This window comes from Adiantum capillus-veneris, chromosome 2 (assembly GCF_014529385.1).
Source record: "Adiantum capillus-veneris isolate H3 chromosome 2, ASM1452938v2, whole genome shotgun sequence".
In the NCBI taxonomy this organism is placed as follows: Eukaryota; Viridiplantae; Streptophyta; class Polypodiopsida; order Polypodiales; family Pteridaceae; genus Adiantum; species Adiantum capillus-veneris.
The window spans coordinates 79,309,218-79,322,082 of record NC_140932.1 but is presented as its reverse complement, the minus strand read 5'-3'; the positions used below and the strand labels follow the sequence as shown (position 1 = coordinate 79,322,082).

The 12,865-nt window shown below is 43.7% G+C and overlaps 2 protein-coding genes across 6 annotated transcripts; one reads left to right on the top strand and one right to left on the bottom strand.

Annotated features, from left to right (window-relative positions):
• Window positions 1–1,893: 1,893 nt before the first annotated feature.
• On the top strand, window positions 1,894–12,653 carry LOC147463045 (uncharacterized). Of its 5 annotated transcripts, none has more exons than XR_015184826.1 (4): window positions 1,896–2,497; window positions 2,576–2,612; window positions 4,141–4,253; window positions 4,344–4,588. XR_015184826.1 is itself a non-coding variant. In XM_086486752.1 (3 exons), the coding sequence occupies exons 1-3, from the start codon at window positions 2,399–2,401 to the stop codon at window positions 4,566–4,568; spliced, it is 378 nt and encodes a 125-aa protein (XP_086342878.1). In that variant the 5' UTR covers window positions 1,894–2,398; the 3' UTR covers window positions 4,569–4,588. The 5 variants fall into 5 exon arrangements, 2 of the variants coding, with proteins under 2 accessions (XP_086342878.1, XP_086342885.1); XR_015184825.1 differs by having other exon boundaries at window positions 1,897–2,497; window positions 4,327–4,588; XM_086486752.1 differs by lacking the exon at window positions 4,141–4,253 and having other exon boundaries at window positions 1,894–2,497; window positions 4,327–4,588.
• Window positions 2,576–4,240, bottom strand: LOC147463046 (putative CoA ligase CCL12). Its single transcript, XM_086482990.1, has 5 exons — window positions 4,235–4,240; window positions 3,809–3,959; window positions 3,523–3,719; window positions 3,341–3,423; window positions 2,576–3,106 (listed from the first exon to the last, which is right to left on the bottom strand). The coding sequence occupies exons 1-5, from the start codon at window positions 4,238–4,240 to the stop codon at window positions 2,839–2,841; spliced, it is 705 nt and encodes a 234-aa protein (XP_086339116.1). The 3' UTR covers window positions 2,576–2,838.
• Window positions 12,654–12,865: the final 212 nt, after the last annotated feature.

Below are 12,865 nucleotides of genomic sequence, written 5' to 3'. Positions count from 1 at the left end.
AGAGAGGGTTTTGGGCCACTTTCTAAAGTCATGAGATACCAGGATCAGAGATGCCTTGGATTATACTTACTGGAGATTCGCAAACACAGAGAGGACCTCTTGAAGAGGGGCACAATGAGAGAGATCCAGCGAGACAACGGAAGATTACAGATTTCTTTCAGTCTCACAGACAGAGGAGTTCGAGCAGCCCCCACAATATAACAACACCAGAGGCATACTGCTTGATCGGGCGATAAGAGTTGGGGCGGTTCCGTCGCCTACGGACGAGGGGGCCCTCTGGATATCGATGCAGATTGTGACAGAGGTACTGGCGCAACATAGGAGCCGTCCCGGATACTGATGTATATGTATATGATGCCTCGACTGTCAGAGAGCTCCATTGTATCAACTCACCCTTTGTATCAGCTTTCACCCCACCCCTACCCACTATTTTCTTTTCAGTTATTTGTACTTTTTGTACCCAGGCCTGGTATTAGATTCACCACATGTAACCTTTCGGTCTCGTAGGTCTCTCTCTCTCTCTCTCTCTCTCTCTCTCTCTCTCTCTCTCTCTCTCTCTCTCTCTCTCTCTCTCTCTCTCTCTCTCTCTCTGCGCTGCAAGCAGCGGGCAGGAGGGCGAGCTCGGGAGAGGTACGAAAACATAGGGGCATGCGGTGACGAGGCGGGGGGGGGGGGGGGGGGGGGGGGGGGAGGCAGGGGGACAGAGAGAGGGGAGGTGGCTGCAAAAGGGGCAGCCTAGAGAGGACGAGGTGGGTCAAGGGGAAATGAGGGAGGTCGACAGGGGTGCAGGGCAGGTGTCTCAGGACGGGACGGAAGGAGGTAGGGTACATGGCAGGGTAGTGCTGCACAGGAGGAGGAGGTGCAGAGTAGGAGGGCAGAGGGGCTGCGAAGGAGGGGGGGAGAGACTATTCCGGAAGAATCTTTTCACTTTAGGGGTTTGTTCTTTATTTGAGCCAATATATGTATATAAAGGATAAAAGAGAAGCAAAAAGCAAAGCTTCGGAAAGGGCAAGAAAAAGAAACCCAGATTCTGCCCGGTTTGTGTGCAACAGGTATTTTGAGTATATGTATGAAAATTGAGGGATATCTTATGGTTCTTGTGGTCTTTGTATGTTGAATTGTGGGTGAGGAAGATTTTCCCTTATTTTGGCCTATTGAGAACGTTAATATTACATTTCATTTTCTCTCTCTCTCTCTCTCTCTGCGCTACAAACAGCCTTCCGAAGTGCCTGTCAGAGACAAGCAGCGGCAGGAGGGCGAGCTCAGGAGAGGTATGAAAACATAGGGGCATGCGGTGACGAGGCCCGGGGGGGGGGGGGGGGGCGGGGGGGGAAAGGCAGGCGCACAGAGAGGGGAGGTGGCTGTAGAAGGGGCAGCCCAGAGAGGACGAGGTGGGTCAAGGGGAAATGAGGGAGGTCGACAGGGGTGTAGGGCAGGTGTCTCAGGACGGGACGGAAGGATGCAGGGTACAGGGCAGGGTAGTGCTGCACAGGTGGAGGCGGTGCAGAGTAGGAGGGCAGAGGGGCTGCGAAGGAGGGGGGGAAGAGAATATTCCAAAAGAATCTTTTGACTTTAGGGGTTTGTTCTTTATTTGAGCCAAAATATATGTATATAAAGGCAAAAAGCGAAGCAAAAAGCAAAGCTTCAGACAGGGCAAAAAAAAGGCAAAGAAGCCTAGATTCTGCCCGATTTGTGTGCAACAGGTATTTTGAATATATGTATGGAAATTGAGGGATATCTTATGGTTCTTGTGGTATTTATATGTTGAATTGTGGGTGAGGAAGATTTTCCCTTAAGTGCATTGGCTAGCGTGAGTCGTAATTCCTTGCCAAGGATAGGTGTTCCTAGCTATTGTGGTGGTGGTCTTTTGGGTGGGTATCCAATTGTAAATTCCCAAGGGACCAAAAGCTTTTGTGGTGAGGGTTGTTCGAAGTTTTTTTAGTGTACTTTGTGGTGCTAAGCTGACGTGTTTACTCTTGAGCCCTCTTGGGAAACTCGGCTACAGAGGTATCCTTGTTCTTGTTTCCCCTAATTCGCTAATCCACAATGAACTAGCAAGTAAGACCATCCTCTCCTAGGCAAGATGTTGCATCAATCACAACCAGTGCATCATGCCTCTCTCTGAGAAAGCAGCCAATAGAGCTCAACTCATATGAGGTGTCACAACCCCGTGAGCAAAGGACCCGATCTCCTCCTTCGCATGAGCTATGCCCACAGTGAGAGGCCCCTTCGTAAACAACGACTACTCTGAGGCAATGGATAAGACTGTATTCAATTCCATGCCCAACATTCAAATGAGTTGCGTAAAAGCCCGATGAGTACTGCCTGGAAGCCTCTCTCCAAAACATGAACAAAATCATTCTTCATGAGATCAGCTTAGGCAATCCTGTCACCACCGATGCACGAATTCATATCACTCCTGCGGGAAATGAAGGATCTCCTCCCAAGCATGAGAATCTCTGTCAATGAGATAGTCATCCTTAGAGAACTGCCAAGGGTAAATCTCACACTGATCTCGTGGACCATTCTGGCCTTTAAGAGACGTTGCTATTTCTGTCTTTCTTTTTTTTTTCAGGTCCTACCGTTGGTCTACGGACCTTTCTCACAATCAGGTAACAATTCAATGTCTGTTTAAGAGCTGTATATGTAACCAGTTTTCAGTAATACTCTAATGTTTCAAGTCACAATTTCCATAATAAATAAAGATTATGTGTTTGGTTCTTCTATACTCAATTCAAAATTGTGTTATAATTTGCATCATTAGATTTGGTTCAAGGAAGGGATAAAGTTATATATCTGAAGAGTAGCGCACCATGTCTCTACGTGACTTCGCTGACCTTAATGAAAAAGCATAGGTTGCATTGAGGCTATCTTGATGCTTTGACTTACATATGGCACTTGTTGCTCATCTAAGATGACAACAGTGGTGGTCATACTCGGGGTGCTCATGGCTGCCAGAGCTTGTGGCTGCAACAAGCAACCACAAAGAAACGCTGCCGCCAGTTCCGTACCACCACAAGCCTCTAGTACTGGCTTGTAGAATGCCCGTGCACTAAGCCACAAGTCATCGTCCACATTGGATGCCTCACCAGTAGAGCTCATCAACCTGGCACAAGAAATTCATGATTGCGTCAAGAGGACATGATGGGGTTTGCCTCGCCATTTATTCAGAGATTGAATGTGCCTAACATACATGAAGACTCTTCTTCTAGGAAACAAGACCAATAAAGGAACTTTGTGCAGCTGAAGCCCCTTAATATGAACTCAGTATCATCTAGGATTGATTTTGCAGTGACCCCAACAGCAGCTTTTGTATAAGAGTTGTCACCTGATTTTTCACCAGTCAAGACCATCAATGCAGCTGCTTTTTCTCCAAGACTTAACAATCGATGGAACTGTACCTATAATTGTAGCACCGGAATCCTATACACAAAAAAAAAACCAAATTAGAGAATCTTTCCACTTCTCCTAGATGAATGATTTATAATTACACAATGCAGCCTACTAAGCAACAATGCCAACCTGTACAAATTCACAGAACCCTCTGCCAAGAGGTGAGCCATTAAAAATACCTGCATACACTAACATTGGTCCGACCATCCATCCAAGATTTGTTGGCCATATAAATACATCTCCAGCCCTTACGTCTAGATGTGCCCATGCTTCAGCACCAAGTCTTACAGGCTGCAAGTGAGAATAAGGCACAGCTTTTGGTTCCCCTGTCAAATGCCCCACATGGCTTCAAATAAAACTGGGGCAATATAGAATAACAGAGCTCTTGAGTTAGGAATCCAGCAGATCAAACTACCTGAGGTGCCTGAAGAGAATAGAATGTTTGTATGTGCCTCTATTGGCTGTTGAATAGCCCGGTAATCCAATGGTCTGTCAAAAGAGAAAGATACTGACTGAAGATGCAAATGAACAAAATTAAATAAGGTCTTTCTCTTGCTGTATTTCTCCTGAAATTTTCAGCAGTTTGTCAGCTTTTCAACACTCCGCTCCTTTGTCACAGATTACCTAGATGGAATAAAGTCACTTTTCTCGACATTTTTTATCAACTCATACTATGTGTCGGGCATATTTTCCTGAGAGGGTTTTTTGTTTAGACATCTAAATATCTGCTGAATTAATTTTTTACAGAAGCGTCTTAAAGCCACAAAAGTGGCTATTTTTTTACAAGAGTTAAAGGTGAAACAAAAAGCATCGCTAAGCTAAGAGTAGGAACAAAGAGCACCTTCATATCGCAGCCCGAGGTAGAGAGCTTCTATGACGATTGTGACATGTTCTTGAAGCTAGTATCACCTCTCTTGCTTGTTTCTAATGTAGACATGAAGATGCACCAGATTCGAGACCCCCGATTCTCCAACGGATGCCTCTCTTCGCTCAAAGGTCACATCTGTTCAGTGAGTGGATATGCCTCTTCAACAAATGGCTGCGTCTCTACTCATGACTCTACATCGACAGCATTTGATCTAAATTTGTGTCTCTTGACCAATGGTCATGTCTTTTCACGTGTGTCCTTTCAATTCCTATATAAAGAACCTATTCTAGCAGATTCAATCAATTGATCAACCCACATTTAGTCTCTTGAGACTCTCATCTCTACTTCTAGTTTAGTTTTTATTTACGTACAATCATGAATAAACACATATAGCAAGCGTATTCTTCACAATGGTATTAGAGCAAAAAAATTTCCGGGCCTCTGGACTTGGTATTCACTTAGCCTTGCTGGTACTCTACCCACCCGGAACCCACTACCTCGCATGTTGTATGGTAGCAAAAGAAAGATGGAATGCAATTTTTCTCCCGATGGTATGAGGTAACATTGGTATTTGTTTTGGGTGGCCCCTCATGGATGAGGCTTCTGGAGAGTGTGTGTGGCCTGCAGGTTGCTCTCCTACTGCCATGTGAAACCGGCCGTAGGGCTATAGACTTTAGGTTTCACTCGATTCTTTACTCTTTATAAACTTTATGACACAAAGGAACTTCACGAATAAGCCTGTGTGTGAAAATTACACTTCAAACAAAACACTGGCCGCTAGAGTGCTTCCAAGCAGACTGACAGCGCGTTGGCCCCAAAGATTGGCGGCCCTTTCAGTATTTCTTTATTCTTATTGGACTTGAGAAAAACCTGTAAACTTCTACAAGCTGTTCCACTTTTATCGGGCTGAAATTCCCCTACTCTAACCCGATTTCGGTAGCATAACCACAATAAAAGTCTCCACGACAAAAATCCCAAGTAGACAGTGACTTTCCACGCACTTTACAGCACTTTACAAAACCTGACAAGAAATTACAGCACGCTGAAATCTCTGTTTTTGGCTTCCAATTTGCGGAAAAACACTTATTGGGTGATTCCCTAGCTTCCCCGAAGCTCCTGGACTTGTAGGCATCAAAACTATCCAAAACCCTAAATTTGCAAAAAATACAGCAACAAGCTGTAATTCTCTGTTTTGCGTGCCGATCACTTATGTGGGTAGCCCTCGAGCTCCCGCACCTCTAGGGTCACTTGCCCTTTGAATTAGATGAGATTTCTCGCAGGAAATCTCTCTAGATTGTCTTGTAGCACCCACGGAATTCTTGAGGCTCCCCTGGCATTACCTTGTAGTTTAGGTGCAAAACCCTAAACCTGCAGAAAAACACAGCAGGCTGTTATTTTCTGTTTCGCATCATTTTGAGCAGAGCAAACACGTCTACGTGTGTCAGAAGCTCCCGCACGCAATGGGATAGTTTCCCTGTAAATTGGACGAGTTTTCACGCGAGAAAACTCTCCGTTTTCGCATTCACACTGTGCGTACCTGAAGGGGATTGGCAATTAGCTAATCCGATTCCTGAACAGAAGGCTCTTGCCTTGACAAACGTGCATAAAAAACCCAGAACTGTACATGGTCATTTTAGAAGCCCAACTAGTGGGGCATTACCATATGTGCAAAGGGGGGAGAGAGATACACGAGAGAAATCATCGCGCTACATAGAGGAAGGGAGAAGGCAAGCTTTCCACTAAAGCTGTCACCTGCACCCACTACTCACACACACTGTGTAGCACACTTATGAAGTCCAAAAATTAGCGCCCACTCAAGAATGGGCGTCCCCTCTTGGATGAGGCTTCTGGAAAGTGTGTTGGCCTGCATATAGCTTCCCCTACTGCCAAGTGTCCATTTGACTCCCTTTCGTTTAAATTCCTAGTACCCACCAACTTAAAAGTCCTACCGAGGGGCCTAAATGACTTTGAATTGAGCCTAACCAACCTTTTACTGCTCGGATTTCACTACTAACTGCCCAACCATTTCGTGGCGACTTGCTCTTCCTTACTTCTGCAGGTGAGACTCTCAGCCAACGGCCGTTTCACACTGGCCATGCAATGTTCGGGTATTTGTGATTTTAACAAGAGGCTCCCAAAAATTAAATAAAAATCAAGGGAAAGAAACCAACAAATATATATAGTGGTTGTCACAATCTAGTAACACAATGTGTTCAGTTTGCCTCTTTTGAGTTAATTTCCTAGTACCCACCGACTCATAACGTGTAGCGAGGGGCCTAAATGACTTTGAACTAGGCCTAGACACCCTTTTACTGTTTGGATTCCAGTGTCGACTGGCCCGACCATCTCGTGGCAACCTGCTCTTCCCAATTGCAGGTGAAACTCTCGGTCGTCGACCGTTTTACACTGGCCACACAATGTCCGGCCATTTGTGACTTCAAAAAGAGGATCCCAAAAATCAAATAAAAATCAAGGGAAAGAAACCAACAACTAAGGTTAGTTGTTGCCACAGCCTCGTCACATACCCCCTCTTGAAATCGCAAACGTCCTCGATTGCATGCCAAATATACATGCCTTAGACGATTTAGTGTGATTAGCACCCTTTTATCATCACATGTATCTATAGGAAAGGTCATGAAACATAGATACAAATGACATAATCAGACCTTCATACTTTTGTCATTTCATCTACAATAGAAGTGAACATAATACCTTTAGCATTTGTAGAACAATGTCAAATTCTATTGCACTGAATCCGTGTGTACATTTGATGTGCTAGCTCCTTATTACCCCTCTTTCCGACACGTTGGGTTGGGGCATACGTAGGTTGTAATCCAAAGGCCTCAAGGTAAAGTTGAAATACATTCGGTGACTCTGGCAATTCTTACTCTTCCATCCACTTTGCATCCACAGGTGGATAGTTCCTGAACTTCACCAAATACCGTAGTGTAACTTTTCCCTTAACTTTTCTATCCTTATGTGCCAAAACCTGCTCAGATATCAAGATCTCATCAAGTTGCTCAACTTCTGCTTGATCCCCTTCCTCTTTCTGTTCTATGCTGAGGCGATGAGCAGATTTTTGGTTTCACAGCAGGTTGGTCTACGTGGCTTAGCGCTCCCAATTCGGGGTGACGAGCTACCGGATGCTTAGTTTGCAAACGACTTAGCTTTGTACTTGGAGGTCCAGGAGGCCAACCTTCACAGGTATGAGTTGGCTCTTGAGACCTTTTGTTGTGCATCCGGCATACGAATCAACTGGAGAAAGACAGTGGCTTTCTTGGTTGGTAGTTCTCCTACGCCCGATTGGCTGCCAGGTGAGGGTTTCAAATGGATTCCCTCAGGGGACTGCAATTCGATACTTGGGCTGTCAGGTTGGTTTGGACTTGTCTCCTGAGTAGCAGATTGCTCCCCTCCTCTTGCCCATTAGGAGGAAGCTGTTACATTGGAGCTCCGCACGACTTTCTCTGGCTGACAGAGTTGTAGTGGCGAACCAGGTGTTGTTGGCTACTATGTGGCATCTTGTTGGATCATTTCAAGTTCCAACATCAGCCAGGTAGAGAGGCTGATCAGGAACTTCCTTTGTTCAGGACGCGACACTCAGACAGCTCGGGCCAAAGTGGCATGGCAAGTCATCACTCTTCCTTGTTCTCAGGGGGGGTTGGGGATCATAGACCCAGCACAGTAGAGCAGAGCCCTTCTTGGGGAGTTTATTGTCAGAGGATTGCTTCCAGGGGAGGAGCCTTGGAAGGAGTTTTTGCTTCAGCGGCTTAGTGCTAGAGTGCCTCAGGCTGGAGGCCCTTGGAGACCTTCGACCAAATGGATTTTTAAATAGATGCGCAGAGTTGGCCTGGGCAAGAGACTCGACGACTGTTTTGCTGTGAGTCTGCTCCGCTCCTGGAGGAGAGGCCTCGAGCAACACCAACCTAGGGTCTGCGGACAGGCCCTTGTTTGGAACCCCATGGTTAGTACTCAGAGAGGCCACTTGGTTGGTAGTAGGCCTCATGTTTCTTGGGGTTCCATGGCAGAGGGCCTAGCACGCACCTTAGGTGAATGGTTATAATTCTCAGGCTTGTCTGAGGAGCTTCAACATATCCAGCGACAGTTACAGGGCATGAGAGGGGCGCAGAGCATGTGTCAGGACATCACAAAGGTAGTACCAGCTGAGTGGCTCACACCTCTCGAGTCAGCAGCGCCGAGATGGATGGGGGCCTTCACGTGACTAGAGGTCCACATCACAGTTCGGGCTTGTTCAGAGACTGTACCTTCCCTGTTTTTCGAGCTACAGGGTGAGGATCGTTTACACCGAGTTTCAATTGAGGCCCCATAGGTTGCAGAGTGCCTCTTACAGAGGATCCGAGTTGTGGGCACCTGTGAGAGGACCTGTGTCATAGATCTTGACCTAGCAGCTCTTGAGACTGGCCATTGGAGGCTGTGGACTTGCGAGAGTTTTCCACTAGCACGAGTGCAGTGGGATCCTGGAGAGTGGTTTTGGCGGGACCCTTTCGCCTCAGCCGACCATCCAGATGTCCCTTTCTTTCAGTACACTACTCTACTGGGACGTCACATACTAGCAGCACGGAGAGAGGCTCGTCCTCCTGCAGCACCTCATTGGCAGGAGGAGGGTCTCACAGCTGAGTTCTTGTTAGCTTTTTGGGGGAGATTGTGGGACGCCAGATAGCCGCGGCGAGTCACTTTGTTCCAGTGTTGGCTGATTGCACAGAGCTACAGCAGTGGGGAGCTGGCTTGTACATAGTGGTCTCTCGGCAGCATGTGCAACTTGGGGCCATCCTGTGGAGAGTCAGCGTCACTATCTTTGGGACTGTCCTATGGCACAGTAGGTTTGGCTTCGTGTCCTTCGACTGATGCCAGCTTTTTTCATAGCACGACAGTACACTTGGGGGGCAGCTGCTTGGTCCACTCTCACGGGCTCGGCACTACAGTTTGAGCTATCCTCAACCAACAGGATGATAGTGATCCAGGGGGGTCGACCTACACTCTAGCCTGCTACAATGCTTACCCCATAGGGTTCAAAGGTTCCATCAAGGGTCAATCCTACAAAAAATGATTCTGTATGAGAAATTTTAGAAGAAAAGTTACTATCTTTGAAGGTTTTCAAGTTTAATTTTCTCAATTTGCATGCATGATGATGATTGAATGCGTGCTCTCTGATTTTTAACTCACCAACAAAACTCGCAACTCCTCAAGCTCTCTACCTTGTGGATCCCTCTAGAGTGTGTTTTGTCGGTGTCAATCTTTGGGCTATCACTAAGGAACTTGAGAAGTGATCACTCATAGTTTCCCTTCCTAGAAACTTACATCCAAGTCACCCGCTTCACATGCCAACACAACTAGCTTTTTTATGCTTATTAAATAGCCTAAATGATGTCAACATTGGCTTGCACCTTGAAGGTATGTTAATATTATCCAATGCCAACATTTAAGAAGTTGACATGAATGAAAGAATTCATGATGAGATTCCTATCAAGGTCTCTTGGAGAAGCCCAAAAAACAGATTATGGTTGAAGATGCTTTACTCAACATGTACACTAAGTGTGATCATGTATTGAAAAATGCACAACAAGCTCTTGATGGTATTAATGTTTGTAGTTTAGGATGCCGCATATGTCTGGAAGGAGAAGGGTGAGGGTAAGGAAGCTCTCAGTAGTTTTCACATGAGGCAAGGTGAGGGCTTGTGTTCGGATAAATTTTTGTATCCATATATCTCAATGGCATGTGGCATCATGCAAGTATTTGTCATAAGCAAACTAAAATGGCTATTGAGGGGCTCTTTAAAAAAACCACCCTGGTTCAAAATGTTTTGGTCAACATGTACACCATATTTAAATGAGCCTCTTGGAATGCACTTGTGTGGCCCTTAGCACCCCCATTCTTCGGGTTCTTACTCTTTAGGGTCACTTTTAGGCAAATTTACTATATTTACATTAAACTTAGATTTTCTTCAAGCACTCAGGTACACAATGCTTTTTAAAAAATTTAAAAAACCTACCTATGAGAAATTTTAGAGGCAAATTTATTGTATTTGATGGTTTTTACACTAAATTTGTCTAAACTTTGTAGGAGTTCGTACCTTCAAATCTAGAATTTAGAGGTTAATCTCAAAATTTGTAGGTCAAATTACAATAAACATAGGTTTTTTTTAGCACTCAAATACACAATACTTTCTCCCAAAAACTTGGAAAACCTACGTATGAGAAATTTAAAAGGCAAATTTATTATATTTGCAGGTTTTATTTTGCAGGTGGGATCACATTTAACCTAGGTTTTTTTCTAGCACTCAAATACACAATATTTTTTTCAAAAAACTTAGAAAATCTACATATGATTATAGTAAGCGTACACTCAAATACATTTCTAGGTGTGATTGCACTGAACCTAGCCCTTTTTCTAGCATTTGTTGAAGGTCCATTGATCTAGCATCTAATGATGATGGTAAAGAGGCAAATTCTCCCTCATCTAGACCTTGCATGATGGCTAACACATTAATGGTTTCTTGATCTATTGGTTGTTTGAATGTGGGATGGGTATGGAGCTAATCCTTTGAAGGCTAGCGGCCCAACAACATGCTTGGATGTCTATAAACCATTCTTCATCTTCCTAAATCAAGTTAGGGGCCAATCCCATGGACTCAAGAATGTCGAGTCTGATGCTAGTCATCCAATGAGAAAACATGAGCTATGCTTCTTTTCACCTCTTCTAAATGCTTGGAATCATCCATTTGTAGCATAGGAGCTCAATGTGAGTGCAACCAAGTGGCGATGGTACTCCTCACAAGATGGCTCATTGGTTGGCGATGGCACTACACATATTTTGTGCGTCCATGGCCAATTGCATCTCTCAGATGTGGTACACATAAATGATCGTCTTCCATGTTGGCCAAAGATGTGCACTAGATCCTTGGAGAAGCTATTTAAGGTTAAATTCTCCTTCATCATGGAGTTGGAAGGCTCTATGTAGCTCTCTTTTTTCTTAGAAAATTAGATTTTGTGTGTGTGTCTGTGCGCGCGCGCAATGTACAACAAACACCATAAATGTTGGAGACTTCATAACTTGAAAGCAAAGATTTAGAAGAAAATGGAATGTCACCTACAAATTTTGAAACGCTACCTCTAAATTATAAATTAGAAGGTAGGAAAACATAAAAAATATAAAGGTACTTAGTATTTAAAGTTTTTTTTGGGCACGCGGAGAGAGAGAGAGAGAGAGAGAGAGAGAGAGAGAGAGAGAGAGAGAGAGAGAGAGAGATTAATATTTATATTCTAAGGAGGGGGAGGAGAATCTAATATTTATATTCTCCTCCTCCTTCCTTCAACAAAGAGAAGGAGGGGGAGGAGAATATAAATATTAATCTTTCTCTCTCTCTCTCTCTCTCTCTCTCTCTCTTCAATAGCTATAAAGAACTCCTACATCCATTGAATAAGGGCTAGAAAATCCATTTTTCTTTCAAAACTCACAATTGTGAGTGATTGTATTATATAGTCACCAACAGATATACAAATGAGCCTCAAGCTCAGGCCGAGCGTTGTGGGATAGAGGTTTACAACTAAACCTACGTAACATGTGAGAACTTGCCAAGCTTGGTATTAAAGGAATATTTGGTGCCTCTTGCATGTATAAGTTTTTTTGAGAATCCATAGAGAGATGTTGTGAATGCTTTTTTTGAAACGCAAAAGAGTGTATATATTTAGAAAAATAGAGTCTATATTATTTTCCACCTTTGTAGTTGTAAGAATAGAAAACATGCATTTTTTAGCCGCGGCAACGTGCAGGTTACATACTAGTTAGAAAATAAAGGATAGGATATGTGCATAGGATTTTGGGTTGATTCTTTTAGTAAGAATATAAGTGAGACGTCACTTTTTTGAATGAAAGAAATAACAAGCAAAGTCAGAGGGAGGTCAAAAATGGTGGGCAACCAGCTAGTTGGAGACTAAAGAGTGACTTGAGGGTTGGCAGGAGAGGCCACATCACAAAGCTAGGAGAAGAAGATTGTCTTTTTTATATATATTTGTGCTCGCATTGAACGCAGGGAATAGCTCGCAGGTGGAGTGGCTCAGCCCAAAGATTTCTCTCTCGCTTGGTGAGGTCGTGAGGTCGAGGTCTCTCACTGCGTGGTGCTGATTTGAGACATGTCAAGCTTGAATTGCTAAGTTGAAGGGGATCTACGAAGATTCAATCTAATGAGAGTAGAAAGAGCGAGTTTGATCCCATGATGTGAGGAATTGATAAAGAGTCCTTTCATTCAAAGACTTCAGAAATTCCATGTCACTAAATTGTATTATTATTTTCTATGATTATTAAATCTATATTTTTTCATGAAAAACATTAAAATATTATTTTGTTTAAATTTTAAATGTATCTTTTTATTTTATAATTTTAATATATATAATTTTTTCACAAAATGTCAGAATTTAATCTATCCTATGCCTATTAGATCTACCTTTTAATTTGGCAATGGGTCCCTTTATTGTTTTTAGCTAGTACATATAATTTCTTCACAAAATATGAGAATCACCATTTTTTTAAAATTTTATTATATCTTATGCCTATTAGACCTACCTTTTACTATGAAAACATAAATTTTTT